This window comes from Acomys russatus, chromosome 5, assembly GCF_903995435.1.
Source record: "Acomys russatus chromosome 5, mAcoRus1.1, whole genome shotgun sequence".
NCBI lineage: Eukaryota > Metazoa > Chordata > Mammalia > Rodentia > Muridae > Acomys > Acomys russatus.
In genome coordinates this window covers 57246335-57273902 of record NC_067141.1, presented here as the reverse complement: position 1 = coordinate 57273902, position 27568 = coordinate 57246335, and the positions used below count along the sequence as shown (strand labels likewise).

At 45.8% G+C, this 27568-nt stretch overlaps 1 protein-coding gene across 1 annotated transcript in view; it reads left to right on the top strand.

Moving 5' to 3' along the window:
• The window catches only part of Myof (myoferlin), a 148228-nt gene that overhangs the window by 36240 nt on the left and 84420 nt on the right, over positions 1–27568 (top strand). Inside the window, exons 4-12 of the mRNA XM_051146405.1 lie at positions 9826–9934; positions 11531–11618; positions 19415–19578; positions 20176–20304; positions 21991–22053; positions 22132–22182; positions 23191–23221; positions 23833–23948; positions 25408–25534. Of these exons, the coding sequence (XP_051002362.1) occupies positions 9826–9934; positions 11531–11618; positions 19415–19578; positions 20176–20304; positions 21991–22053; positions 22132–22182; positions 23191–23221; positions 23833–23948; positions 25408–25534 (878 nt within the window). The remainder of the gene's footprint in view (positions 1–9825; positions 9935–11530; positions 11619–19414; positions 19579–20175; positions 20305–21990; positions 22054–22131; positions 22183–23190; positions 23222–23832; positions 23949–25407; positions 25535–27568) is intronic.

Sequence of the window (27568 nt, the reverse complement as noted above, 5' to 3'; positions counted from 1 at the left end):
CTCCATCTTTATCCCTACACTTCTTGTGCTCTCCCCCCCCTCCCCCTTTAAGCTCATGCTGCCTTTGAATGGCCAAGAAGAGCTGTCTTAAAGAATCCTAGTCTGGAGCAAGAAGGGAAAGCCATGGGAAAGGTGTCTAGATATTGATAGAGTTCTGCTGACTACAGTTTATTCTAGGAAATAATTGGGTTTTATACACATTTCTCAGCTGTGACCCTGTATGATCATATAGAATGGTTTTAAAATATCACGTGTCCCCTGCTTCCTGCTTCTGCTTTGCCAGTCACCTTCTCCAGGCCCCCATGAGAGTTCCTGGTATGATCATGGATATAAGAATCACTTCCAAGGCCGGGCGTGGTGGCGCAGGCCTTTAATCCTAGCACTCGGGAAGCAAAGACAGGTGGATCTCTGTGAGTTCAAGGCCAGCCTGGTCTACAAAGTGAGTCCAGGACAACCAAGGCTACACAGAGAAACCTTGTCTCAAAAACAAAACAAAACAAAATAATAAAAGAATCACTTCAAGCCGGGCATGGTGGCACATACCTTTAATCCCAGCACTTGGGTGGCAGAGACAGGTGGATCTCTGTGAGTTCAAGGCCAGCCTGGTCTATGAAGTGAGTCTAGAACAGCCAAAGCTACACAGAGAAATCCTGCTGTGGGGCAGGGGAAGAATCACTTCAAGGCTTTGGAGAGGTTAATGATTAACCTCTTCTGTAGAGGACCTGGGTTCAGTTCCCAGCACCCACATGGTAGGTCACAGCCATCTGTCACTGCAGCTCCAGAGGACCAACTTCCCTCCTCTAGCCTCCATGGTCAATAAGAATTCAAACAGTGTGCTAGTATATATGTAGGCAAAACACTAATACACATAAAATAAAAATAAAAGGAAAGAAAAAGACTCACCTTAAGAAATAGTCCATCTCTAGGGAATCTGCAGGTACCTACTGTTGTTGCTGCTGCTGCTGGGAGCTTGGAGAGGTACATTCTGAGCAACCACTGAGGGGCAAATCAGAAACCAATGAGGACCCCCCCCCCCCCGGTATGACTGAATCAGGGAACTGGGGCGTACCCTTTGAGAGGTTTTCACCAAGACCTGCAGTTACAGCTGTGTCCAAGAGCAAACTGTACTGCGCTTCTTGTTAATGCTTGTTGAGGGACAGTACCCAGTGCCATCACCACAGGCACAGGAGTCTTTGCTGGTTGAGCTACAGTAGAGGGCAGAGTTGGGGTTCAAGTCCCCACGCACAGCACAGCCAAGTGTGAACTTACAGCCAAGGGGCAGGGAGGGGTTCAGGGGGTGGAAAATTCCTAAGAGGAAATAACCCAGATAGGGAAATTCTGGCTAAACCAACCTAACACAGTTCTTGCAAAAGTCCAGCTAGGGTGACCCCCGGTCATGTGGAGGGGAGGGGGATAAAGAGTCAGACCCATGATAGGTCAGTCAGGCATCCAGGGTGGGGATCCTGTTAAACTCAGCAGGGTTCTTTGTTAGATCTGAACCCGAGGAGGAGAAAGTTTGTGCAAAGAACCTTTGTCTGCTGCCAGTCTGGCTTGTCTTAAGGGGCGTGTTTAACTTCCTCATTATTCTTAGACCAAGGAGGAACTTGATGGGCACAGGCCCACGGGGCAGTGTGGGGAAGCAAGACAAAGCTGTACAGGCCTGGCCAAAATGAGAAACTCAGGCAGCCAGAGCCCAAGCCTTCAAAAAATGGGGTAGCATTGTCTTTTTCAGATCTTCCACAAGGGACTTGGGAACAGCTTGCAAAGTTTTTGGGGTTTTTTTGTTTTGTTTTGTTTTGTTTTTTGGCTGTTTGTTTGTTTGTTGTTGTTGTTGTTTGTTTGGCCCCAAGCAAGTTGCATGCTGTGGCTCATCCCAGAGAATGGCAGGGCTGGCCTTTTCCAGTCCCTAGAAGCAGAAGCAGTGAGCATATGGTTTATTTCCAAGCCTCCAACAGCTCTTCCCTTTGTGAAGGAATTTCCAGCAGTCCCCATGGGCTGTGTCCCCATTCCACAGAGAAGGGATCTGGTGCGCTGTGTGTGCATGCTCACTCCCGTCCCTGCTGAGGCCCTTGGCCGACAACAGGGTCCTTACTCACCGCGGAAGCATGTGGCTGTGGCATGTTTCTAAAGAAACACAGCAATGAAGAGGTTTTTTTGTTTTTGTTTTTTGTTTGTTTGTTTGTTTTTTGAGACAGGGGTTTCTCTATGTAACAATCCTGGTTGTCCTGGACTCACTTTATAGACCAGGCTTGCCTCATACTCCCAGGGATTTTTGCCTACCTTTGCCTCCCGAGTGCTGGGATTAAAGGTGTGCACCACCATGCCAGGCTCTGACAAAGAGGTTCTTAACTGACACCACGTAACTAAGTTGACTAGCTTGGCTCTCCACTCCCCAGCCTCCAATGTAACATTTAGTTACCAGGTCCTTCCCAAGGCATAGAATGAATTCCATGTGGTACCTCCAGGCCTAACAGACTGAAGGGAGCAGTGCCCTGGGTGTCTTTCAGTGTCAGATACACCTGGAGCTTGTTAGTTCCCCCCAGGAGTGCTGCAGAGCCAAGGCCCTGGCATTTCTTCCACTGTAGCTTCCTTTTGGGACCGTGGCCCATCTGTTACAGTCTTGGGGGCAGTCCATGGGAGGCTCTTATTTTTCTGTGAACCACAGGGCAAAGTGTCCCCACTACTGTTACAGTGTATCATCTTGGCCTATTTTCAGTATTGCATTAGTAATAGGGAGGAAAAGAGGTCCTGGGCTCAATGTCATCTCCTTTAAAGGAAATAAGCTGAGCCATTCCTGTCCCATGTGTAGGAGACCAAGTTACTATTCCTCCCGGTCTCAGAGTTTTCTGTATCCAGGCAACAGCCCAGAAAACAGGCCTGGCTGGCTGACCTGGGAGGCGTAGGACTGGCCGTAGGCAGTGCTTCCTTCAGTTGTCAAAGGTCTCAGGAGCTGTGTCTCTGTTTGCTTCTTTCTCAACTCAGTCTCACTGTGAAAATATCTTTGAGATTAGTCTTTCCTGGCTTTTCTCAAAGCACGGTCTTTACTCCGAGAGCACACACACAAGTCAAGCTTTCCTTTATATGCCCCTCCCACGACAAAACCACTGGAATTTTAGGATGAGAAAGAAAGCCCTAGGAAATGGGTCTGGAGCTTTTGAAAAGAAGGAATTGAGGTGAAATGTATCGTTGTCTGCTTTCCCTCTTCTCCACTCCTGTCCAGTCACCTGTCCAGTCCCGGCCAGGAAACCCAGCCCGATGAGTCAGAGCAGGCTACGAGCCATTCAGCAGCAAAAAAAAAGACTAGCAGATGGTCATCGTTTGTCCTCAGGCCTGTTCTTTCCAGGTAGCCAGAAGCCCCACTGCCGCACCCCCCCGCTGTAGCGTGCAACCTCACCGTGTTTTATGGTTCTGTTACCATCTTCATCTTTACCCCTACCCTGTGTGTGAACTAGTTTTGATCTGTGACATTATAGACCAATAATTTTGAAGGCAGAAACCCTGCCTTTCATTATGAAGTCTTCAAAACAAGCCTAGGAGTTTTATATGCACACATATTAAAAAAAAAATGGTAAAGCAGGAAAAGAAATATTTAATATTCAGTAGTTTCCTAAATAGACCTGCATAGGACACATCATATGTGTAAGCCAAGCCTGTGAGGTTATTCACTTCTGTCCATTTGTTTGCCAACAAAACAGTGGCTCAAAGAATTGAGGGAGGTGCACTGGTCTCCCAACCCCACACCCAGCCTCTTTCTCCTTCAGCATGGCCCAGCCATGGCACCCTGCCTGTTCTCAGATTGATTTACCACTGATAAGAGAGCTGGGTCATTCTGGCTCTAGCTGACTTTAACAAAAGTAAATCAGTACATGTGCAAGCGTGTGATGTCATTGTTTTAATCATAGACCTGTACTGTGAATCCCAGACGGTGAAGAGCAATGTTTGTTTCCCCCATCTTACCAGGCAAACAGCACATTAAAACAAAAGGAAAAGTACATGTTTTATCCTTTGTATGTGTGTGAGTATAAGGTGTGAGTGCCTGTGTATATGTGAGTGAGTGTGTGTGTGTGGTGTGAGTGCCTGTGATATATGTGTGTGAATGTAAGTTTGTATTCATGTATGGGTGATGTAAGGCCCATGATGTATGTGTGTGGATGTAAATGTGTGTGTGTGTGTGTGTGTGTGTGTGTGTGTGTGGTGAGTGTCTGTGATCTGATGTGTGTGTGTGTGTGCACGCATGTGTGTGTTTCTGTGTGTGTGTACGTGTGTGTGTGTGTGTGTGTGTGTGTGTGTGTGATATGAGTGAGTGCATGCAATGTGTGTGCACACATGCCACTGTGCTCATGTGGCGGTCAGAAGACAACCTTTGGGAGGCAGTTCTCACTTTTCACCTCTCTAAGGAAGGGTCTCTCTTGGTTTTGCTCCATCTCCATTGTACTACAGCCTAGCCAGACCACAAGCTTCTGCTCATGCCTCCATGTTTCTCTGTGTAGCCTTGGCTGTCCTGGACTCACTTTGTAGACCAGGCTGGCCTCGAACTCACAGCGATCTGCCTGCCTCTGCCTCCCAAGTGCTGGGATTAAAGGCGGGTGCCACCATGCCTGGCTTCCACATCCAGCTCTTAACATGTCTCCTGAGGATCAAATTCAGGTCACCAGGCTGCATAGCCAGCAAGCAAACAACTACTCTTACCCACTGGGTCATCTCCCAGCCCTCCCAGATGACTTTTAGGCATGTTATTGTTAATATATTGATCTTCTTAACTTTTTAAACTTTAATTTTTGTATGAGTGCTTATGTGTACAGATACACAGGTGTGAGGAGGCCAGAGGCCAACCTTAGGTGTCATTCCCCAGGAACCAGGCACCTTGTTTTTGAGAGAAATTCTCTCTCTCACTGGCACCTAGGCTATCTAATTAGTTAGGCTGGTCAGCCAGCAAGCCCCAGGGATCTCCCCACCCCTGTCTCCACCTTCCCAGCACAGAGATCACAAGGGTGCACCCCATTTATAAAGCTTTGTATGTGGGTGCATAGACTACATTTAGGTCCTTATTCTTTGCAGCGTGTATTCTACTGACCCCAGACCACCTTTTCATTATTCTTAAAAATCTCAATTAGCCCACCCATGGCTGTTTGCCCTAAACAAACAAACAAACAAACAAACAAACAAACAAACAAACAAAAAACCCCACCTGGATCAAAGCTCTCCTGAGGTGTCTGTGGGGCTGTGGGAGTGTGGTGAGATGGTAGGGGTAACTGTTTTGCCTGGCAGAGGTGGAGTGAGCTGTATACCTCTGTCCTCATCACGTTAGAGGAAGGAGAAAATGATGCTCCAAGTACACAAATTACTGTTTTAACATGCCACTGTTCGTTAAAGTACTGTATAAAGTTCCCATCAATCTCAGCACTGACTGGTGGACCTGACTGCTCTGTGGCCCTAAAATGAGGCAGAGGCGCATGTGTCCTTGTGAAGGCAAATGGTTTTTCTGTTGCTGGCTAGGGCCATCTTGTGCTATGTCAGATGAAATGCGAGCCTGCCATAGTTCCCATATGATGAGATTTGTGTGCACATACGGCTCCGTATCAGAATGTGCACTCTTTCACGAATCCGTGGACAAGCAGTGCAGATGGCTGGGCAAACTGTGTGAAACAGCAGTGATGCTCTGGCCGTGTGCAATAGAAGCTACTACTCTCAGAGAGTAACGCAGCCTAACCCCTGGGGTCACTGAGGTGTGTGGTGAGTTACAGAGCCACGCCTACAGTCTGCTCCCATTTCTGAGCTCCGAGAACATGGATGTACACCTGCCACCCCCAAAACGGTGTGCCTATACCAACAGCAAGACTTCAAAAATAAATGTTCACACTGACCTTAGTGTGCAAAAGAGTGAACCCAAGGTCTTGTGCATGCTAGGCAAGAGCTGTACTCTAAACCACTTCCATATAGTCTAAGGTGAAACAGTTTTCTACAAAATAAATTTTCCTGTTTGTTACTTATGCCTCTGAGTACTCTTTGCCTGGAGTTACTTGAAAATAACAACCAGTCTCTCCACCATGTGCTGTTGTTGGGGATTTTTTGGAGACAGGGTCTTACTATGTGGTCCAGGTTAGCCTTGAACTCTTAACTCCCCCTGTCTCCTTCTCCTGGGTATTTAGATTATAAGTGTGTCCTGCCATACTTGGCTTACCCGTGTGTATGTGTGTGTGTGTGTGTGTGTGTGTGTACATATATCTATATACATATATATGTATATCTACACACACATATACACACATACACACAGATGTACATACACACCCACAGTCTCTTCTGCCAGGCATGGTGGTACATGACAGTAATGTCAGCACTTAGGATGCAAAAGTAGAAGTAATTATGAGTTGTGACCAGCCTAGGCTATGTAGTGAGTTCAACTACATCGTGGGTTACTTAGTAAGCCCCTGTGTTTTAGTTACTTTTCTATTGCTTAATAGAACACCGTGACCAAGATAAAATGAAACGTTAATTGGGCTTACAGTTTCAGAGGGTTAGATTATGGTGGAGCAAGGCATGATGGCAGGAGCAGCTGAGAGCTTACATTTCAGTCCACAAGCAAGAAGCAGGGAGCAGTGCACACCATGAATGGCTCGGCCCCTCTTCCAACAAGGCCACACCCCTTAATCCTTCTCAAGCAGTTCCATTAACAGGAGACCAAGTTTTCATACATGTGTCTATAGGAATCATTCTTTTTTTTTTAATTTTTAAAATTAATTTATTCTTGTTACATCTCAATGTTTATCCCATCCCTTGTATCCTCCCATTCTTCCCTCCCTCCCATTTTCCCATTATTCCCCTCCCCTATGACTGTTCCTGAGGGGGATTACCTCCCCCTCTATATGCTCATAGGGTATCAAGTCTCTTCTTGGCAACCTGCTGTCCTTCCTCTGAGTGCCACCAAGTCTCCCCCTCCAGGGGACATGGTCAAATGTGAGGCACCAGAGTACGTGAGAAAGACATATCCACTCTCCACTCAGCTGTGGAGAATGTTCTGACCATTGGCTAGATCTGGGTAGGGGTTTAAAGTTTACGGCTTGTATTGTCCTTGGCTGGTGCCTTAGTTTGAGCGGGACCCCTGGGCCCAAATCTGCCTATCATAATGTTCTACTTGTAGATTTCTAGGACCCTCTGGATCCTTCTACTTTGCTATTCTCCCATGCTTCTCTCATTTAGAGTCCTAATAGGATGTCCTCCCCTCTGTCCCAGTTTCCTGGTAAGTGAAGGCTTTCGTGGGACATGCCCCTTGGGCTAGTATGCAGATATAAGTGAGTATATACCATTTGATTCTTTCTGCTTCTGGGTTAACTCACTCATTATGATCATTTCTAGCTCAATCCATTTATCCACAAATTTCGGGAATTCCTTGTTTTTAATAGCTGAGTAGTATTCCATAGTGTATATGTACCACAGTTTCTTTATCCATTCTCCTACTGATGGACACTTAGGCTGTTTCTATGTTCTGGCTATTATGAATAAGGCTGCTATGAACATGGTTGAGCAAATTTTCTTGTTGTGTGCTGGAGCATCTTCTGGGTATATTCCAAGGAGTGGAATAGCTGGGTCTTGAGGAAGCTCTATTCCCATTTTTCTGAGATAGCACCAGATAGATTTCCAAAGTGGCTGTACTAGTTTGCATTCCCACCAGCAATGAAGGAGTGTTCCTCTCTTCCCACATCCTCGCCAGCATGTGGTGTCACTTGAATTTTTGATCTTAGCCATTCTGATGGGTGTAAGATGGAATCTCAGAGTTGTTTTGATTTGCATTTCCCTGATGACTAAGGAGGTTGAGCATTTCTTTAAGTGTTTCTCAGCCATTTGATACTCCTCTGTTGAGAATTCTCTGTTTAGTAGGAATCATTCTTATTTAAACCACACACCCTTTCTCCAGAACAAAACAGATTGAACAGAACTGTGAATCTCTTTGGCCTGGCAATGCAGCTCAGTGGTTGGGTCATTGTCTAGCACCATGCCAGGCCCCAAGAAGCCTTACAAGCACAAAAATCATCCCCCCTATTACTTAGGGCTTGATGTTTTCTGTTTTCATGCTAGTGGTGTTCTGTTTGATAACACTGATCCCTATAATATGTCACTGCAAACATAGGCGAGCTGTAAGTAAGTGGGCATCAGTCTCCCTGTTTCTCTGTCCCCCTTTCTGCTCTGCACATTGACATGAAAGCACACCCAGGCGTTGTGCTTCTCTGGTCCCCTCCTCCACCCACATTTCACATTACCTCTTTCAAATTCAGACAATTTTCCACGAATTACTCCCCCCCCCACCTTTTACACAATTTAATATTGACTAACTCCCTGTGAATGTGTGTTCTATTTTTAAAAATCCCTTTAAAACATGCCTTAATTACATGAAATTTTTAGATGTTCAAAAGCAACAACTGTAGGCTTATTCATTCTTTCCATCATCCCACAAAGACCTTTTAAAAAAGGATTTGCTTATTTATTATTATGTATACAGTATTCTGCCTGCATGTACATCTGCATCAGATCACATTACAGATGGTTGTGAGCCACCATGTGGTTCCTAGGAAGCGAACTTAGGGCCTCCAGAAAAGTAGTCAGTGCACTTAACCTCTAAGCCATCTCTCCAGCCCCTGATAAAGACCTTTTAAGTGCCTCCACATTTCACACAATTGGTTGGAGCAATGAGAAAATCAGAAGCCATTGGTGAGTCCAGGGAGCATATGCTAGAGTCAGACTCATGTATGCCCCTCTGTGCGTCAGTCTGTGCAACAGGAAGAAGAGTGAGTGATGGAGACCTGCAGTGATTCCAGGGACCAGAGAAAGAGAGCAGAGAGTACAGTCTCATTTGAATGCTGCTGCAGAGGGTATAGGCTAGCAAGTCAGCCCCATCATCAATCACCCAGAAGCCTAGTCTTACAGTAACACTTCAGAAAGATTGACTTGGGGAAATATTGTTCAGTGGGCAGTTTCTGGGTCTTTTTAAGCCCCGTCACAGAGGAATGTTTTCCTTGCTTACTGATGTTTTTCTTAAATTTCTCTCTCTGGATTCTGGGGCCCAGTATTCAGTTGTTCCCTCATGCCTTCATTCGTGATTGTCAGGATTTCTCGGACATTACAGTTTGACTCTCAGATGACTCCTTGTCATGGCGAAGTACCACATGTTCTGTTCACTGTGAAATACTCTGGCCCACATTAGTCATGTGGTGGTTTTAATGCACATGTTACTGGAGATGTTAAGGTCACAGCCTGGGCCCTGGTGACTCTTAACAAGCTGAGGCTCAGCCACCCATCCCCAGGAAGCCAATGAAAGAGACACATACTAGCAAAAGGCAGAGAGAAGGAGGTTTATTCTGTGTGGCCACACTGCGAAGAAAAACAAGAAAAGAGTCCATCTTTGGGGTTCTTATATAAGGTTTAGGTTTAATAGGGAATAACAGAAATTCAGAACTAAGTAGTCCTGATCCCAGTGTGGTCCCATCCATCAATGACCTATCATTGTTAGTCTCTCATACAAGGTAGTTTGACAACTGTCAGAATTATGTGAAGTTTCTTCCTTGGGGACATGTTCCTCTCTTGGCTGGTACAACATTTTAACCTTCTCTTTCTTCTTGTACAAGTCTCCTAGAGAAATTCCATTTTCTTGGGGACCATTGTTTCAATAGACTGATAGTAAAAGAGAGGGGCTCATGTGTCTCTTCAGAGTGTCTACATTCTTGCCTGGGCAGTTACAAGGATAGAAGAGTGTGAGAGCCTTGGGTGTTCCTGGCCTGTAGATATATGGCCCCACTTAAGCAGCCCTGTGCTTTTTTGTTTCCTCTGCAGATTAATTGGCACAGCAACTGTCTCCCTGAAGGACTTGATTGGGGACCAGAACAGATCTTTGCCCTACAAACAGACCTCCCTGCTAAATGAAAAAGGACAAGACACTGGGGTGAGTGCTCATCTTTTATGGAAAGAAAAAATAAGATGGTTGAGTAAAAACGCATTTAGGAAAGGCTGTAGTTTGAAAATCAGCTGACTACACAAATACTGGAAGTTTGGTTTCATGGTAAATAGATCCATTTGTCAGTGACAAATGTATGTATCCTGTGCATACAGTGACCACAGAGGCCAGAAAAAGGTGTCAGATCACCTGAGACTCGAGTTACAGAGGCACTATGTGGATGCTGGAAATCAAATCTGGGTCCTCTGCTTGAGTGGTTGGTGCTCTTAACCACTGAGCCATCTCTCCAAGGCCTGTTTATCTTCTAACCTGATATGTGTGTGAGGTGGGTGGGTGATGGAGAACCCTCACTTGCAAAGGACTTCCCTAATTTTGAAGTTTGTCTTTCCCTACTTTGGGTATTTAAATACCTTTCTTTCTTTCTTTCTTAATTTGAAGATTTATTTATTTATTATATAAAGTATTCTGCTTGCATGTACACTAGCATAACAGAAGAGGGCACCAGATCACATTACAGATGGTTGGGAGCCACCATGTGGATGCTGGGAATTGAACTCAGGACCGTTGGAAGCGCAGCCAGTGCTCTTAACCTCTACGCCATCTCTCCAGCCCATAAAATGCCTCTCTTTTCTGAGATGATTGTGATAGTCAGTGGGCATATGTTTGGTGAACTGAAGATGGGCAGCCCTTCTTCAAGGTTGAGGATAACTTAGCGGCAGAACACTAGCATATTTGGGGCCCCAGTTCCCATCCCTGGTACTGTAGGGAGAGGGAGAATTTTTTTTGTTTTTGAGACAGGGTTTCTCTGTGTAGCCTTGGCTGTCCTGGTCCCACTTTGTAGACCAGGCTGGCCTCGAACTCACAGTGATCCACCTGTCTCTGCCTCCTGAGTGCTGGGATTATAGGCATGTGCCACCATGCCCGGCTTGGGAGAGGGAGAATTTTTAAAAAGAATTTTTTCCTAGCAAAATTTTTTTGAAGTCTTATAGGTTCACGAAATATAAAGACAAGCTCTGCTTTGCTGCTCTTTTTGTTTGATTCCAAGGCCTCTTGGGATCACAGTTAATACAGGAGAGATGGCAGCTGTGTTTAATGTCATGATTTGCATGTGTCTTTCATCAGGCTTGGTTTCCCCTTTCCTTCTATCTATGCTGTTATATACCTTTTTGTTAGTCACTTAAAATTCTTCCTGGGAGAGAAATAAAAAAATAAACCTCAGCAATTAGTATTCATGAGCAACAAATGAATTGGTCATTTTAATGAGCATCTCTGGTTGTAGTTTTGTGAGCAGCGGCTGTCTCCACTGCAGGACAGAAGCTAGCTACACATTCACCCTTGCTTGTTACAGCTTTCACTTTAGTCAGTGAGGTTGCCTTGGGCAACCCGTGACAAAGTGGCTTCTTTCCCCGCTCTGCCATGGCTCACCTCGGGTAAGACAGAAATAGCCCATTGTAGCATCACTCTTCCCATCTTTCCACTCTCACTCTCCTGCCCAGCCCTTTCAAGACTCCCACCCGTGCCGAGCTGCTCATATTACCACCTTAATGTTCTTTTCCCTTCACTGACTGGATTCTTTCTACTCAGGCTACCATTGACCTGGTGATCGGATACACCCCACCTTCAGCTCCGCATCCAAACGAGCAGAGCGGGACCGTTGTGCCAGGCATGGGAGGTAAGCTGACCCTCCTGATGGCCCCCCCACTCATCCCAAGGAGTCTGTTCCCCACATAGAGTCAACTAAAGCGCAGTGAGTAGTCCAGCGCAGACTGCAGAAACACTGAGGCGTTGCTTCAATTTCATGATTTCCACTGAATCCAGGGCCGCAGGTTGTGAGGTTCAAGAGCAGCTTCTCTGCTCTTCCTCACGTGTCATGGCTCCAGAAGGTGTGATTGCTGTGATGTGTTCTCGGCCACCTGTCTCATGGCCTCCCCACAAGCACCCCTCAGTCCTCTAGTCAAGTGTTTTGCTTCAGCGCAAGCCAGTTGCCCTTCTGGGTCATTTTGTCATCAAATGTCACAGGTTAGCCTGTAGGCTTCTGGGAAGGGCTTTTGAGCCTCAGATAGAGGGAAAGTCTCAGCCTGACTAGCCGTTCTTTCACAAAGTCGCTTTGACTTCCCTTGATGTTTTCTGCAGGGTGACAGTGGTGCTAAAAATGAGTTTTGTCCCAATGAAACAGAAACATTCAGAACAAACTGTTTATTAGGCTAAATAAAGTAGAGGGAGATTTTTGTCTCTTTAGATTGCCTATAAAAACCTAAAGTACTCTGTGCCACAAATATGATTTCCCCAGAGCAAGCCTCTGCTTCCTCAGAAATGAGTCACCCTGACAGGGAAAAAAGAAAGACCACCCCAGCCCCAACAAGACTCCCTCTACCTGAGGCCATTGCTCACTACTTGGCACAACTCATCTGTAGAAGCCTGGTGTTCTGGTAGCACTGTAGACTGGAAAGTCTATCTGGGCCCAAGAAGCTGCCTCCCGTCACTCAATGGCAGGCACTGGGCAAGCGCTGGCCAGGTCTTCCATGGAGATTCTCATAACCCCGAGCGGCCTGATAGGCTGGACAGAGGTGGAGCTGAATTAGCACGTAGGTTCCTTGAATTTGGGTTTAAAGAGCATCACTATGCACTGTTCTGCAGAGGAGCTGGTTGTGTCAGGGACAACATAAGTATACTATGACAAAGTGGCATTTCTTGATTTTGAAAAAAGAACATGTTTCAGAATAGCGGTTCTGTAAGTATTCTCTGTTGTATAAAATGATTCTTCCCCAAGCCTGGGTTGGTGTGACAATTCAGAATGCTGGCTTTATACTCAGACTGAAAGCCATTTCTTTGAGGACATACAAAAAAGGGAAGGAGGAAAGAAAGAGGGAAAAGGAGAGAGAGAGAGAGAGAGAGAGAGAGAGAGAGAGAGAGAGAGAGAGAGAGAACTAATTTTTATACTAATTAGTAAAAAAACAACCATTGGTTTTTACTATTGCATACTTTATAGCATACATAGGACATTAAGACTAGAGTTCTTACCCCTTTAACAAACTCTTAAAGAATTAGTAATGATGGCTGGAGAGATCGCTCAATGGTTAGGAGCACTGTCTGCTCTTCCAGAGGTCCTGAGTTCAATTCCCAGCAGCCACATGATGGCTTATAAGCATCTGTAATGTGATCTGATGGCCTCTTCTGAAGTGCACATGTACATGCAAATACAGCATCATATATAATAAAAAAATAATTTTTTTTTTTTGTTTTTTTGAGGCAGGGTTTCTCTGTGTAGCCTTGGCCATCCTGGACTTGCTTTGTAGACCAGGCTGGCCTCGAACTCATAGCGATCCACCTGCCTCTGCCTCCCAAATGCTGGGATTAAAGGCAGGTGCCACCATGCCCGCCATAAATAAAATCTTTTAAAAAAAGAGAGAATTAGTAATGAATGCTCCCCTTGACTTACATAGATATTTTCAAGCTTTTGAAATTTTAACTTGTTATCTTTTTGAATACAAAAGAAGTGTCTGCTTATTAAAATGTAAGCATCACAGGAAAGACCTCATAAGACACAGGAAGGAAAAAAATCTCATTCTCCTGAGATACATCTGCTAGCAGCTACTGACAGTGCGGAGTGGTGTTACAGGCATCTACTCGCACAATGGCTGCTGCACAGAGCCTGAAAGTCTAACTATATGGCACAAAGGTAAGATGGTCAAAGGATGCCCTCTGCAAGTTGAAGAACGTAATTCTGACCAGTGACCAAAGAACTGAACACTTCAGCAGTTTCTTTTGAAGGAATGCTTTCAATGAGCCCTTATGTCAGGATGGCAGAAGGTTCCGAGCTTGGTGCATTGGTGGCTGAATGAAAGTATGTCATGTCAAAGATGTCCCTTTCACAGACAAACTTAGAAACTGGTCTTACAACAGAAGATGGGCTGAGCCAGTCTTCAGACTTGGCAGCCTGGAAATGTGTTACTATGGCAACTTGTCCACCTTCTGCCAGTCAGCTTGACTGGAGTATATATTTCTGTTACCAGAATGAGCTATTTTTAAAACCTCGCATCTATTTTTAAAGAACCATTTGTTCAATGTGCACTTTGCCCAACTAGAGAAAAGCAAAATTTCATTCATAACCCGACTCAAATTGATTTCATCCCAAGAATAAGAAAGTGCTTTTGCTTGAGGGTAAATTTGATCTACTTGAGAAAAACAGTCACTGATACCCATACATGTTGCATGCAAAGATGAGAAAGGCAGTGTTTGGCCACAAGGAGCTCATAGTCAGTAGGAAGATAAGATATAGGCCAAATAACAGCAGCCCAGCAAATGTAATGAATTATTCTCCAAAAGGGAGCCAAACAAATTACTTCATGTTTATCCAGTCACCTCACGTTATCAGGCCTATGATGCAGTATGTCTGCCACTGCCTTGCAGTTTGTGCTATTAAAGGCATGTGTTTCCAGGACAGAGCCCAAGCCTGTGTTCCTCTTGCTGTTTGTTAAGTACATTACTTCAATACTGTGTGTGTGTGTGTGTGTGTGTGTGTGTGTGTGTGTGTGTGTGTGTGTTTCAGAACCATGTCAAAAGTTTCTTGGGGCACACTTAGTGTTACTTACTCAAAAACTGGGGTGGAAAGATAACGAATATCTTACAATAGCATACAGGTATATAACGTCTCACATTTTAGAAACATAAGCCAAGGGGTGGTGCTGCATGCTGTAATACCAGCAGTTAAGAGGCAAGAAGATTGCTGCAAGTGTAAGACCAGCCTTGGCTTCATAGTGAGTGCCAGGCCAGCCAAGACTACAATGCAAGACATTGTTTCAATAAACAAACAAATAATAATAATAATAATAACAACAACAACAAAAAGCCAGGTCTGGTAGAGCAATAATCCACCAGGCTTTTAGGGCGGAGGAGGAAGATCACATATTCAAGGCCAGCTTTGACCTCATAAAGAGTTTAGAGCCAGCCTGGGATGCATGGGACTTTGCAAATAAATAAATAATGAAAACAACAAAGACAAAAGAAAAGAAACCCAACTATATGGTGATTAAACATCCTACTGCTATGTAAGTTACCCTTTTGCACTTCCAAATTTCCTCTTTTTATGTTCTGTATTGTATTTTTTGGTATAATTCTTTTAAAATATTTATTTATTTTTAATGTATATGAGTTCTCTGCCTTCTTGTATGTCTTCATGCCAGAAGAAGAGTCAGATCCCATTACAGACATTTGTGAGACACATGTGGTAGCTGAGAATTGAACTCAGGACCTTTGGAAGAGCAATCAGTGCTTTTAACCACTGAGGCATCTCTCAAGCCCCACTGTATTATATTTTTTTTTAACTTACTCTGACGGTAATGTTATCAGCCCCATGTTCTGGGTTTACAATGACCTTTTTTTAAGGTCATAAGAGTCTATCTTAACCAGTACAGACTTCATCCTAAGAAGCCAGATTAATATCACAGGTAAAGAAAGGCAACATGGTGACAATGGGAAAATGGTAACTAGTGACCAAAGGGCTGGAGGGGACGAGGCTATTCCGGAACAGCCTTTTTATTAGGAACAGAAAGGCTTAAGTGGGGCACAGACCAGTGAGCGCTTAGGCAGGAAGGATGAGAGATGTGAGAGCTTAGAGAAGAGGTCTGCGTGTCCTAGGAAGAAGGCCCAGGTGACTGGGCAAGCACTCTTCCTCAGTGACATCCTTAAGTGGCCCTGGCTTCACTGGGAACTCCTGCAAGGCTCTCCCTTCCTAGCAGTGTGAGGGTGGATGGGGATGGTAGAAGTGGGCAGGGGACAGCCTGCAGATATTGTAAAACCTGTGCGGTCTTCTGCCTGGTGGGGAAAGTGCATGAGAAGAGGAGGGTTCCTGGAAGGAGCAGAGAGGTTGACACTCACTGGGGAAAGGGGCAGTTAGGATGTCAAAGGTGACTGTAGTGTAAGGTGTCTGAGTACTGCCAGCTTTTCTATGCTAATTAGGACATAATGGCACTCTTTATATATTACTGTTGAGTTTATGAAAAGAAGATGATTCATTGTAGGAACTGGGAAGGTGCATTTGATTGACTTGCTGGCATTATGATGGGGGACCATTCCCGAGCATAAATGGGAATATCACTGGTAAAGTCAGGACCACATAAAGAGCTCCAAGCACTTGGAAAGGGCACAGATGATCAAAGTTTGGGAGGATTGGACCAAGTAATGGTGTCATTGTTGGGAAGCAGGATGGCATTTGTACAGGGAATTGTGAAGAGTATGACACCGCTAGAGAGGGGCACAAGTACTCTGAGCTACAGTGAGTCAGCAGATCTGATCCTGACCATTGGTCCATTCTCAGGTTGTCTGTCTCTCTGATCCTCTAATTCCTTGCAACATCAGGAGACTAGATCTAATGACACACAGGGTCTCTAACTAGGCCAGGCTGGCCTGGAATCCACTGCGTAGTCCAAGCCAATCTTAAACAGCAAGGTGAGGTAAGATCTATTTAATTTGATAGTTGGTCTGAAGTTGGCTGTCATAGATATTTCAGGAGAGAACACATATGTTACTAGGATGGTTGATTAGCAGTTGGAAAAAAAGGGAGGGAGAGAAATTTGCGTCCAGACTTTGTTATGTCAGTGAAATAAGCAGTATCATTAATGGAGCATGAAGCTTTCCAGGTAAAAATATATAACTGCTGGGTGCTGGAGGCTGGGAGTGTAGCTTGGTGATGGAATGCTTGCCTAGCCTGTGCATTGTCCTGGGCACATTCTCAGTAGTACAAATGAAAAAAGCTGAAAAGATGAACTGATTTGGCCTTGGCTTATAGTAGCCATCTCAGGACAGGATCCAAGAACACTTTGTTTTGGAAGTGTTGGGGATTGCCTGGCAGCACCTCAAGTCCACTTAAGGCTTCTGAGACCTGTCAAAATGGTGTGTGCCCTTCTCAGCTGGGTTGAGCTGTCTAGGTGCAGAGGGAGAGTAAGTACGGAGTTGAACAAGCACGTGGGCGTGATGCATGGAAGAAGGAGATGGATTGATGGAATGCAGGGCAAACACACTGCTGGACCACAGACTCTGAGGGCCTAAGAGAGTACTGAAGAAATGAAATACCACGTAGGAAGGTAGTGTGGGCCATATGGCCTGGGGCTGCCTGTTCAGAGGAGTAGTTATACAAACCAGGAAGAATCAAGAAATGCCTTCTCCAGTGGCTTGCATAATGTCCCCCTGAGAAATGATGTGTATGTGAAACCTCAGAACCCGTCATTCAGAAATAGTATGTGTATGTGGTTGGTTAAGATGAGGTTGTCCTGGATTATGGCGAACTCTAAATCCGGTGACTGGTGTCCTTAGGAGACGAAGAAGGACACTCAGATATGCAGGCAGTAGACCGCATGCCTACAGTGATTGGCGTAACCCATGGTTGCTCAGGACTGCTAGGAGCCACTGTGTGGGAAGAGGCAGGAGGACTCTTCCTCAGAGGCTTCATGCGGAGTATAGCTCTGCCAGCACCTGAGACGCCACCTCCAGGACTTGAAGCTGCCAGAGAACATCGCTTTAAGATACTTGCTTTGCAGATCCCTGTTAAGATAGCACTGGGAAGGTGCTACACCCATTGAGTCAGCAGTTCCCAGCCGGGCATTGTCCTTTGTGGTCGGGACAAAGCCAGTCATTGTTTGTGGCTCTGGGTTACATCCACACGGGTCTCATTAGTGTGCCATGCCAGCATAGGCATTAGGGTGTTGGTAGGGAGGCAGTCTGTGCAGAAGAGCGTGTTCAGCGGGGCCTTGGGCTCCCCTCAGCCTGCAACACTTAACTGTTGTCCAGGCCTGAACGTGAAGGAAGAGCCTCAGAATCCAACAGCGGAGTGAACAAATGCTTCAGGGCTTTCTTAGATTATATTGTATATATAATCAGGAGTTTGAAGTTTTGTTGTATGTGTGTGTGTGTGCGTGTGTGTGTGTGTGTGTGTGTGTGTGTGTGTGTGTGTGTAGCTTGAGGGATTTGTCTGTCCCTGTCTCCCTCAGCACTAGTGCACTTTACTGACTAAGCCATCTTCCCAACCCCTTTTTGTCTCTTAAGAAAAGAAAAGCTAGGGGTTGGGGATTTAGCTCAGTGGTAGAGCGCTTGCCTAGCTGGGTTCAGTCCTCAGCTCCGGGGAAAAAAAAAAAGAAAAGAAAAGAAAAGCCAAAGTTTGTCAATTAGTTTAAAAGATTTAGTGACTAAAAGAGAGGGGAGGGGTGGTAGGCAGAGCTGATTTTTGTTTTATTAAGGGAAGAAAAGTCAGTGTATAGTTGCAGGGTAAACTTTCTCCCTTGAATCTGTGGAGTATCTGGGAGGTAAAGGAGGAGACAGATGAATATTGAAGTAACAAACAGAAAGGTAAGAGGAGGACATGGCCATGGTCGCTGCTTGGCAGGATAAGGGGGTTTTCATCGGCCATGAGGGCAATCTTGGTGACCATGGCAATTGGGACTTCAGAAGCTGAGCAGGAGGGATCCCATCATGGCTCCTGGGTCAGTCTCTAGAGGAAGACCTGCAGTGAGAAGCCGGGGGTGAGGGCTTGAAGTCTGTCTACATGTTTGCTTCTCCAGGGCTTTTCCTTATGCCTCTAGCCCCTGATCTCAGCCTGGTTCCTGAGATACACACTCACTCATCCTAGCCAGGCCAGGCCACAGTATTCCTCTTACTATCCCTATGCTCTCTGATGTTCTCTTGTCTCTGTGATGACAGTCTGACCAAGGGTCCTAATACACCATGAATGCATTGTCTTAAAGAAACTGTGTCTACATCTGTGTAGGGGCACCTAGGTCCAATGTATGCATGGTCCTTGGTTGATGCTTCAATGTCAGCAAGCCCTGGTTAGTTGGCTCTGTTGGTCTTCTTGTGGAGCTCCTGTCCCTTCTACGTCCTTCCATCCTTCCCCTCACTCTTCCACAAGACTCCCTGTGCTCTGCCCAACATTTGGCTGTGAGTCTCAGCATCTGTTTTGACCTGCTGTTGGGTGGAGCCTCTCAGAGCACTGTCTATGCTAGGCTCCTGTCTGGGTAGCTTGGTCTTCATGTGGGTCCCCTAGTAAGGGGGGGGCTGTCTCTGACATGAACTCTGTTGCCTGCTTTTTGATCACTTCACCCTGGATGAGCTGCCTAGCTAGGCTGCAGGGGAAGAGGACGTGCTAACTTGATGTGCTCAGTCAGACTTGATGTGCTGGAGTGAGTGATGGGAAGTGCTCCCCTTTTCTGAGAAGTAGGGAGGGAGGATAGGGGAAAGAAGAAGGGAGGGTGTGTCCCAAGCTATGTTTGGGATGTAAAGTGGATGAATGAAGGGATGGATGGATAAATAAATTATAAATAAATAAATATAAATAAAAACTGTGTCTTAAGTTCCCAGTGAGTGCCGCCAAATAATCTCTTTCACCAGCTACCTTGGAACAGGAAAGTCCAGGAAACCGGGTGCTAGAGGGTTGCAAGCTGAGACCCATCACTAATTGGAGGCCCTTCCATATTTCAGAAGAAGAAGAAGATCAGGGAGATGAAGACCGAGTAGATGCCATGGTCAGGGGCCCTGGACCCAAGGGGACATCTGGGACAGTATCAGAGGCTCAGCTGGCCCGGAGGATCACCAAAGGAAAGAATAGCCGGAGGATGGTGTCCAACAAGCCGCAGGATTTCCAGGTGGGAAGGGCTCTGCGGCTCTGTGTACTCCCTGCCACCCTCCATGCACGGCCCACAACCCAGCCACTGCTATGATATCACCATAGACCTAGTCCTATGGGCAGAGGCTCATCTGCTGAAAGGAATATAAGAACCCAGAAAGGAGAGTTTCATGTCTACAAGTGTGAAGGGTTTAGTCAAAGTGGAAAAGCCGCCTCTGAGGGATGCAACTGGACTGTTCCTTCCCTCTGGAAGTATTCGGGAGCCAATTAGCAAAGAATAGCAGCTTAGGTACCAGTTGCATTTTTTCTCAGCTCTCAGCATGAATGCATCGCAGGGGCACTTGCAGACCAGGCAAAGGGCTGCAGTGCAGGGACCTCAGTCTTCCCTGCTTTTCCCATGCCCGCTCTGAGCCCTTTCTCCTGCTCAGCTGATCTGGGTTGAGACCCTAGCCACAGTTGCCACGTTGGAGATAATCAGAGAGGGCCCCTTCCACATTGGGAGTGGGAGTGGGGGCTCAGTACAGTAAAAACTGCCTGCTTTTGAGGCGACACCTGAGGATTCCTTTGTACCCCACACTGGGGAAGGCTTGGTAACAATACCACCTTGTGCCTGCAGATCCGTGTCAGAGTGATTGAGGGCCGACAGTTATGCGGCAACAACATAAGGCCTGTGGTGAAAGTTCACATCTGTGGTCAGACACACCGAACAAGAATCAAGAGAGGGAACAATCCATTTTTTGATGAGGTGAGTGGGTAGAGAGTGCATGGCCTTGTTCACCCAGTCTGTCCTGTTTGTACACATCCCCTCCTCCTGCCAGGTCCGCCCAGTTCACAGAGGAGGGAAACACAAGAGCTAAGAGCTAGAAAGTGCAGCACAGGCCTCCAGTGTTAATTAAGCACAGAGAGGTCAGAGCCACATGGGCTTGAAGCTATTTAATTAGCTTCCATTGATGTCCTACTGCCCATGTCTTCCTGCCATTTTTATAGTCCCTATGGGCCCCTTTATCCTCGAAATGGAACATCTGATGTCACCCACATCCACCTTAGCTCCTTTAGATTACAGAATGACTCTGAAAGTTGACTATGTCACTGTGCAATCCAGATTTTAACAAGTGTCAAATATTGCTTGGCTACAAAAAGAATAATTCATATTAAAGAAAGCCACATGAACAAACAGCACAGTCTGATTCCATTGACTTCTGTGACACACTCAAAAGTGTTTAATGCCTTACCAGTCGTCTCAGACACCACAAAGCCACAACTGGGTATGAACAGAAACAATTTAGGAGTCTCTCAGAGCCTAGCTGTGCTATGCTCAGGAGACAAGTCTGAGATTGCTCAGCCTAGGCCTTTCCTGCTGTCTCCTTTTCCCTACAGCGTCTAAGCCCAGCCGCAATTCTGGCTTTGTCCTTTTCCCCTATCTACATTCATAAAAGAGACCAATTCTTCTCTTCTGTACCCTGTCTCTTGTCTTACTCAGGTGAGGCAAGGGACTCCATTTTCTTCAAACCTATACTTCTTAGATTAATGACAGACAATAGCATATATATGCCTATAGAGCCACTGACTAGAGCCTTTAGACATGGGACCTGTCAGTTAAAGCTTTCATGATATGGGCTCTATGTCAACTAAGCTACTATGAGGAGTGTGGCAGGAGTCTCCATCTTCCTTAGACTTTTCATATCCATCATCTTAACCAAGTTGTGAACTTGATAGCACCAATAACACAATGAAATCACCTAGATACATCTTATGTGCGTATGGTTCCAGGGATTGAACCTGCACCATCACTCATGCTAGGTGTATTCTGAGCTACAATCCCAGCCTTCCCCTGGCCTTTCTTTCTTTTGGTTTTTTTTTTTTTTTTTTTTTTTTTTTGAGACAGGGTTGCTCTGTGTAGCCTTGACTGTCCTGGACTGGCTTTGTAGACCAGGCTGGCCTCGAACTCACAGAGATCCACCTGCCTCTGCCTTCCGAGTGCTGGGATTAAAGGTGTGCGCCACAACTGCCCAGCCCCCCTCCCCCTTTATATGACACATATGTCTTGATAGGACATAAAAGAGCTAATCAACTGTTTGTATTGTAGACAATATGTCAGCTTTTACAGACTATGGAAGACTATGGGATATATATATATATATATATATATATATATATATATATATATATATATATGGACTAATCTAGATCCTCACTTTAGTTAGCTGTAAATGTCTAGTCTAAATCAACAGGTTTGGTCGGTTAAGGACATGCTTGTGTTAGTTCTTTCTCATGCTTTCCTTTGCCAACATGCAGAGATGGGCAATGTATTCCCAAGGCTGTATCTACTTCTGAAAGTGTGCAGTAGTTTTCTAGACAGACCTTCAGCATCAGACCCTCTGGGCTGGAGTCACTAGCTAATGTTTGAATGTGTTCTGTGTTGTTTTGACAGTTATTTTTCTACAATGTGCACATCACACCTTCTGAACTCATGGATGAGATCATCAGCATCCGGGTAAGGGGCCAGGGCAGAGGACACTGCTCACTGACCACTGGGCAGAGGCTGTCAGCTCACCTCTCTCCTTTCTTCCAGGTTTATAATTCCCATTCATTGAGGGCAGATTGCCTGATGGGAGAATTTAAGGTGAGTGACACACTTCCTTCAATTATATAAACACAGGAACTCTCAAATCAGGAATCAGTCCCAGCCAGGCCTCCCTCAGGGCACACATTGTGGTCATCTCTCAGGGTTCTGGGTAAAGTGTGGACACCATGATTTTTGCTGACATCTTCACATGTCTTGTCCAACTTCAAAGCATAACACTAATGGTGTTCACAGCATGGTGCCTACGGGTGTCACTGAGGGCCCTCGCTGGCTTGCATCTGCGGATGGAAGCAAAGCCTTTGCTACAAAGGACATGTCTGGTGCTGGCTCAAAGCCCCTCAATTAGCTCTACATCCAATGGCCCCAGAGCTCTGTCTTCAGGGCCAGTTGTAAGTCTGAAATGAGGACAGAAAGTGAAATTGGGCAGGAGAAGCTACTAATTTTCAAGTACTTCTCGCTGTGTAGATTCTCGGCTGGCCCCTCCGTGGTTCTCAGAGGATGAGCTGCCTCCACTAATGTGCTTGTAAGGCGATCTGGGTCGGGCAGACCTCCGGTCACACCCCGCCTGGCACCTGGGTGAATTCTCTTAACTGCTCTCATCCTCAGTTGCTTCATCAGCAAGACGTGTAAAGGCGTCATGGAACTGTCCAATCCATGATTAGATTAGTGTTCACACCAAGACTGACCAGAGAAGAAGCTTCCTGGACAGGAGACTGGCCAGGCAATCTCCCGCAGGGTGCTTAACGGTGCTGGCACATTCAATGCGGAAACTAAGAAAGTCTCAGGCAAACGGGGACATGCAGGTTACCCTGATTTCATGGTTCCTTCCAGCTGTGAGTCCAGCCCATTCATTCAGCAATGACCCATCCAGGCTTCCACATGGCATATGTGTCCGGCAAAGTGCTGATGCACAGCGACTGAGGTGGAGCTCTAGATTTTAGAAGTGTAAGAGAAAGGGCATCGTATCTAAATATAGTGTGTTTTTTCTTCAGAGTGACAAGATTGATGTTCAAAATCTCTTTAACTTGTTTTGAACTTTTCCCCCAGATTGATGTTGGATTTGTTTATGATGAACCTGGTAAGTAACGTCCTCCCAGTCAACTTGAAGTCTCAACTCCTTCTAATCCTGCAGAAAATCCTGGAACTTAAGAAAATCCAAGGGTGGAGGGTGGGACCAAGAGGCAACAAGGGAGGGGGGTAAAGTCAGGGTATAAAGTAAACAAGATAAAAAGAAAAAAAAAGAAAAAAAAAAAAAGAAAAAAGAAAGTCCAGGAGATAGAAGAAATTTCTTTTCAATGGTGGGGATCAGGTCAGGTCCTCATAAATGCTAGGAAAGAGCTCTTCCCTAGAGACATGCCCCCCCAAATCTATCACAGGAATAAGAAAGCACTGTTTCTATAATGTGGCAGACGCTTAATGAGAAAAATTGTAGCAGGTTATACAGATGTATTAATAGGTTAATACTTATAAATAGGTAATGTCTTTGCTTTGTAATGATCTCCTGATCTTATTAAGATCAAACTGTGAAAGTTCTAAGGAGTTTGAGTCACAAGCATAGGAGGGTGGGACTAAGGTGTGGGCGGAGCTTGAAAAGGGATGTTGATATGTGGACCCTCCCCCCTTGGGAATTGGATGAAATCACAATCCTACAAGCACATCTTTAGAGTGTCCTTTTGTTCTTTGTGTTAGGCCATGCTATCATGAGGAAGTGGCTTCTTCTCAATGACCCAGAAGATGCCAGCTCAGGTGCAAAAGGTTACATGAAAGTCAGCATGTTTGTCCTGGGAACCGGAGATGAACCACCTGTGAGTCCCTCATCCTCTGCCTTCTGTGCTTAGCAATGTAATTAAGCGGTGGGCTGTGAAACAGAGCTCAGAGTCCAAGCTGTCACCCTCACCCCTGATTCCTCCACTTCCAAGAAGCTGCCCTTTGCTCATCACAGGTTATCCATGCAGCACCCATTCCTTCCTGTTGCTCCTAGTATATGTGAGTCCTTCTTTTATGGGAGTCAGGGTCTCGCGTAGCCCAAGCTTGCCTTGGATCTGGTCCTGCTACTAAGGTTAGCTTTGAACTTCTGATCTTCCTGCCTCCACCTGCTATGTGCCGGGATTACAAGCATGTGCCCCAGTACCCAGGAGTAAGCATTTAGCTCAAGAAATCCGTGTGCATGTTTAATAACATCGTTGCCTCATTAGAAAGGCTTGAGTTCATCTTCCACACAAGGATTCCTTATCTTAGCACTTTCCTCCACCTGACGGGTGGGGTTAGTGACAGTTCAGGAAATCAGACAGCAAACTAGACACAGGAATGGGCCAGAGAGAAGCCAGAACACGAGGATACGTGCACATCCTAAGGATACATGTATATCCTCAATGCCGGTGATCACGAAACTACAGGAGGATGCAGGAGCACTGAAGCACTGATATTGTAGAGGTTTGGAGGCTGAAGGTAAAGGGAAGCTTTAAGTTCCAAACACTGGAGTTCACGAGGGAGGCAGTTCTGGACATCCCTAACTTGGCTTCTTTGAGAACTGATACATATATATATATATATATGCTTTATTACATTTATTTTGTGTACGTGTGAGTGCGCATATACAAGAGCATGCATTTTCTCATGCCACCACGGGCATGTGGAGGTCAGAGAACAACTTGCAGAAGCTGGTTCTCTCTTTGTACCCTGTGGGTTCTGGGAATAGACTGAGCTCATAAGGCTTGGCAGCCAGCGCCTTTACACACTTAACCATCTACCTGTTTCTGTTTGACATGAGGTCTCATGTATCCCAGGCTGGCCTTGAACTCACTATGTCACCTGAGAGCTCTCTTGAGCTTCTGAGCCTCCTGCCATCATTTCCCAAGGACGGGGATCACAAGCCAGCACCATCATGCCTGAAATACGAGGTGCTCTCCCCACTGAGCTCCATCTCCAACCCCGGTCAGGGGTTTTTAACACGCAGCTTTGGGGTGGAGCTGTTCTGCATATAGTCTTCCCGGGATATGCACTGAAGGTCATGCTTCTCAAACTGCACCCTGGCTCTGCCCACATTCCTTGAGAGGCCTTTCTCTTCCTTCACGCGTGTCAGAGGACTTTGTGTTCTAGCTGGGATAGAATGCTTTTGTTCTCTTCGGCATCCATGCCTTCACCGATGCTGTTCGTTTGCCAAACTGAACACTTCTCTTTTCGTCTATTGACTATGGCTTCCCATTAGAGTCAGGAGAGCTGCTCCTTCTCATGTGGGTGATTTTAACCATGTGTCTCTCACAGCCTGAGAAACGAGACCGTGAGAATGACAGTGATGACGTGGAGAGCAACTTGTTGCTTCCCGCTGGCATCGCCCTCCGGTGGGTGACCTTCCTGCTGAAGATCTACCGAGCCGAGGACATTCCCCAGAGTATGTACTGCCTTAGTCATGCGCGGGGGCTTTCAGAAGTCTCTGAGATGGTACATGTGGAACTCACTCTGAATGTTGATGGCCGCTTCTTCCCATAGGCTCCCTGTTGAAAGGCCTTCGTGGATTTCCCACTGAAAGCTTTCTGAGCAGCTGCTGAGGCAGCCATTGCTCATCCACGCTTCTTCTTGAGCACCTGCCTCTGCTCCGCTCTGCTTTGTCCCTTCTTCCTTCAATGTTCTGCTTCTTTTTTAGAGACTGCTAAAGGGAGGTGAGCAGTCAGCACTTCCGGCCTCTTTTTTTTTTTTTTTTAACATTACATTGTGTGTGTGTGTGTGTGTGTGTGTGTGTTTTACACAGGCACATGTGCCACAGTACACATGAAATCAGAGGACAACTTATGGGAGTCTTCTTTCCTCCCATCACATGGGTCTTGTGAGAGAGGGTGCAGTGAAGCCACTGAACTGGACCACTCTATTGATGGAAGGAAAGGTTCATTGGGACCACACTGCCAAGGTTGTGTCTTGGGGGCAGAGAAGAGCAAAATGGCAGAAAAACAAGATTTTATATGCAGTCAGCAAGGGCCGGGGAGGGTGGTGGGGGATGTCTTTGAGCTGATTGATTGACCCAGAACAAGATGCCCTTGTCCTGGGTAGGTGACCTTTGAAGGTGGACTAAGGGAGGTTCCTGGTAAACAAAAACCCATCTTTAGGCCTCTGTTTACCCAACAATGAACCTTCAGTTTACATGGTCAAAGTCCTTCTGTTTAGGACACTGTTACTAGCACTGCCATTCTGGGGGCCTGATTTGGACCTAACAGATCCTAGGGACCAAACTCAGGTTGTAGGGCTTGGTGCCATATCACTGGCCCCTATAAATTTAAACTTTTATAACAAAAACAAAAATATGTTTACTTTTGGACTATTAAATATAGCTGAGCATGGGCCAGGCAGATGGCTCAATGGGTAAAAGTGTCTACTTTGCAAGCTTGGTCTGATCTCAGGTCTCCAGAACACATGTAAAAGCGGATGTGGTGACTTGTATCTGCAATCCTAGCACCCCTAAAGCTAGATGGTATGCCAAGACAGGGGGCTACCCGTGAAGTTGGGTGGGCCAATTAACCTGGAGTACAAAGCATTATGGCAAACAACAAGAGAGACCCCTGCCTCAAAAACAAGGCAGAAGACGAAGATAGCCACCTAAGGTTGTCCTCTGACCTCCACGCACATGTTGTGGTATGCATGTGCCCTCACACACAAAACATGTGTACACACATATGCACATACATAATAATATACATAATAAGTAGGTAAAAATATTTTAAGAGGTGTTGAGTAAAAGGTAGTCTCAACAACCATGTTTGTCCTTCTTGTGTTGTGAGACATGTTTACTGAGAGATTGGACACTGGTAGGGACCAAGCCAAGCACTATCTATCACTGCTGTCCGCCCAGCATCATTTCTGCCTCCTCTGCTGGGATCTGGGGAACAGAACTCTTCCCTGAGTTCCCAGGTGGGCAGCACTGACCACTCACGTCTTCAGGGTTTGCATCTTTTCCTGGGAACCTTTTCCCTCCTTTTCAAAGGTTCTAGAATGTTCCCTGTCCATCTTCCTCTTGGAAGTGTCTTCAGTAGATTAAATTCAGCCTCTCATTATTCTTCCTATACTTGCCCATTCAGTTGATTTCTGGCCACTTTGGAGTTTGTTGAAACAGAGACACCACATTTGTAGTGCATCAGAATGTGAGAACTATGCTCCATATAAGTAGATTGACTTTTCTTGTATTTCTCTAACATGCCAGTTGGGTATGTGTCAGTTTGATCTCTTCACATTCTCCAAATTGGATGAAGGCCTGAATTTGAAAACTGCACCTTATCCTGATCAAACAGATGTCAGGAAAGCTATTTCATCTTCCATGAATTATCCGGTCTTACATAATAATTATTAGTTTCTTTTTCTTTTTCTTTCTTTCTTTTTTTTTGGGGGGGGGGGGTTTCAAGACAGGGTTTCTCTGTGTAGCCTTGGCTGTCCTGGACTC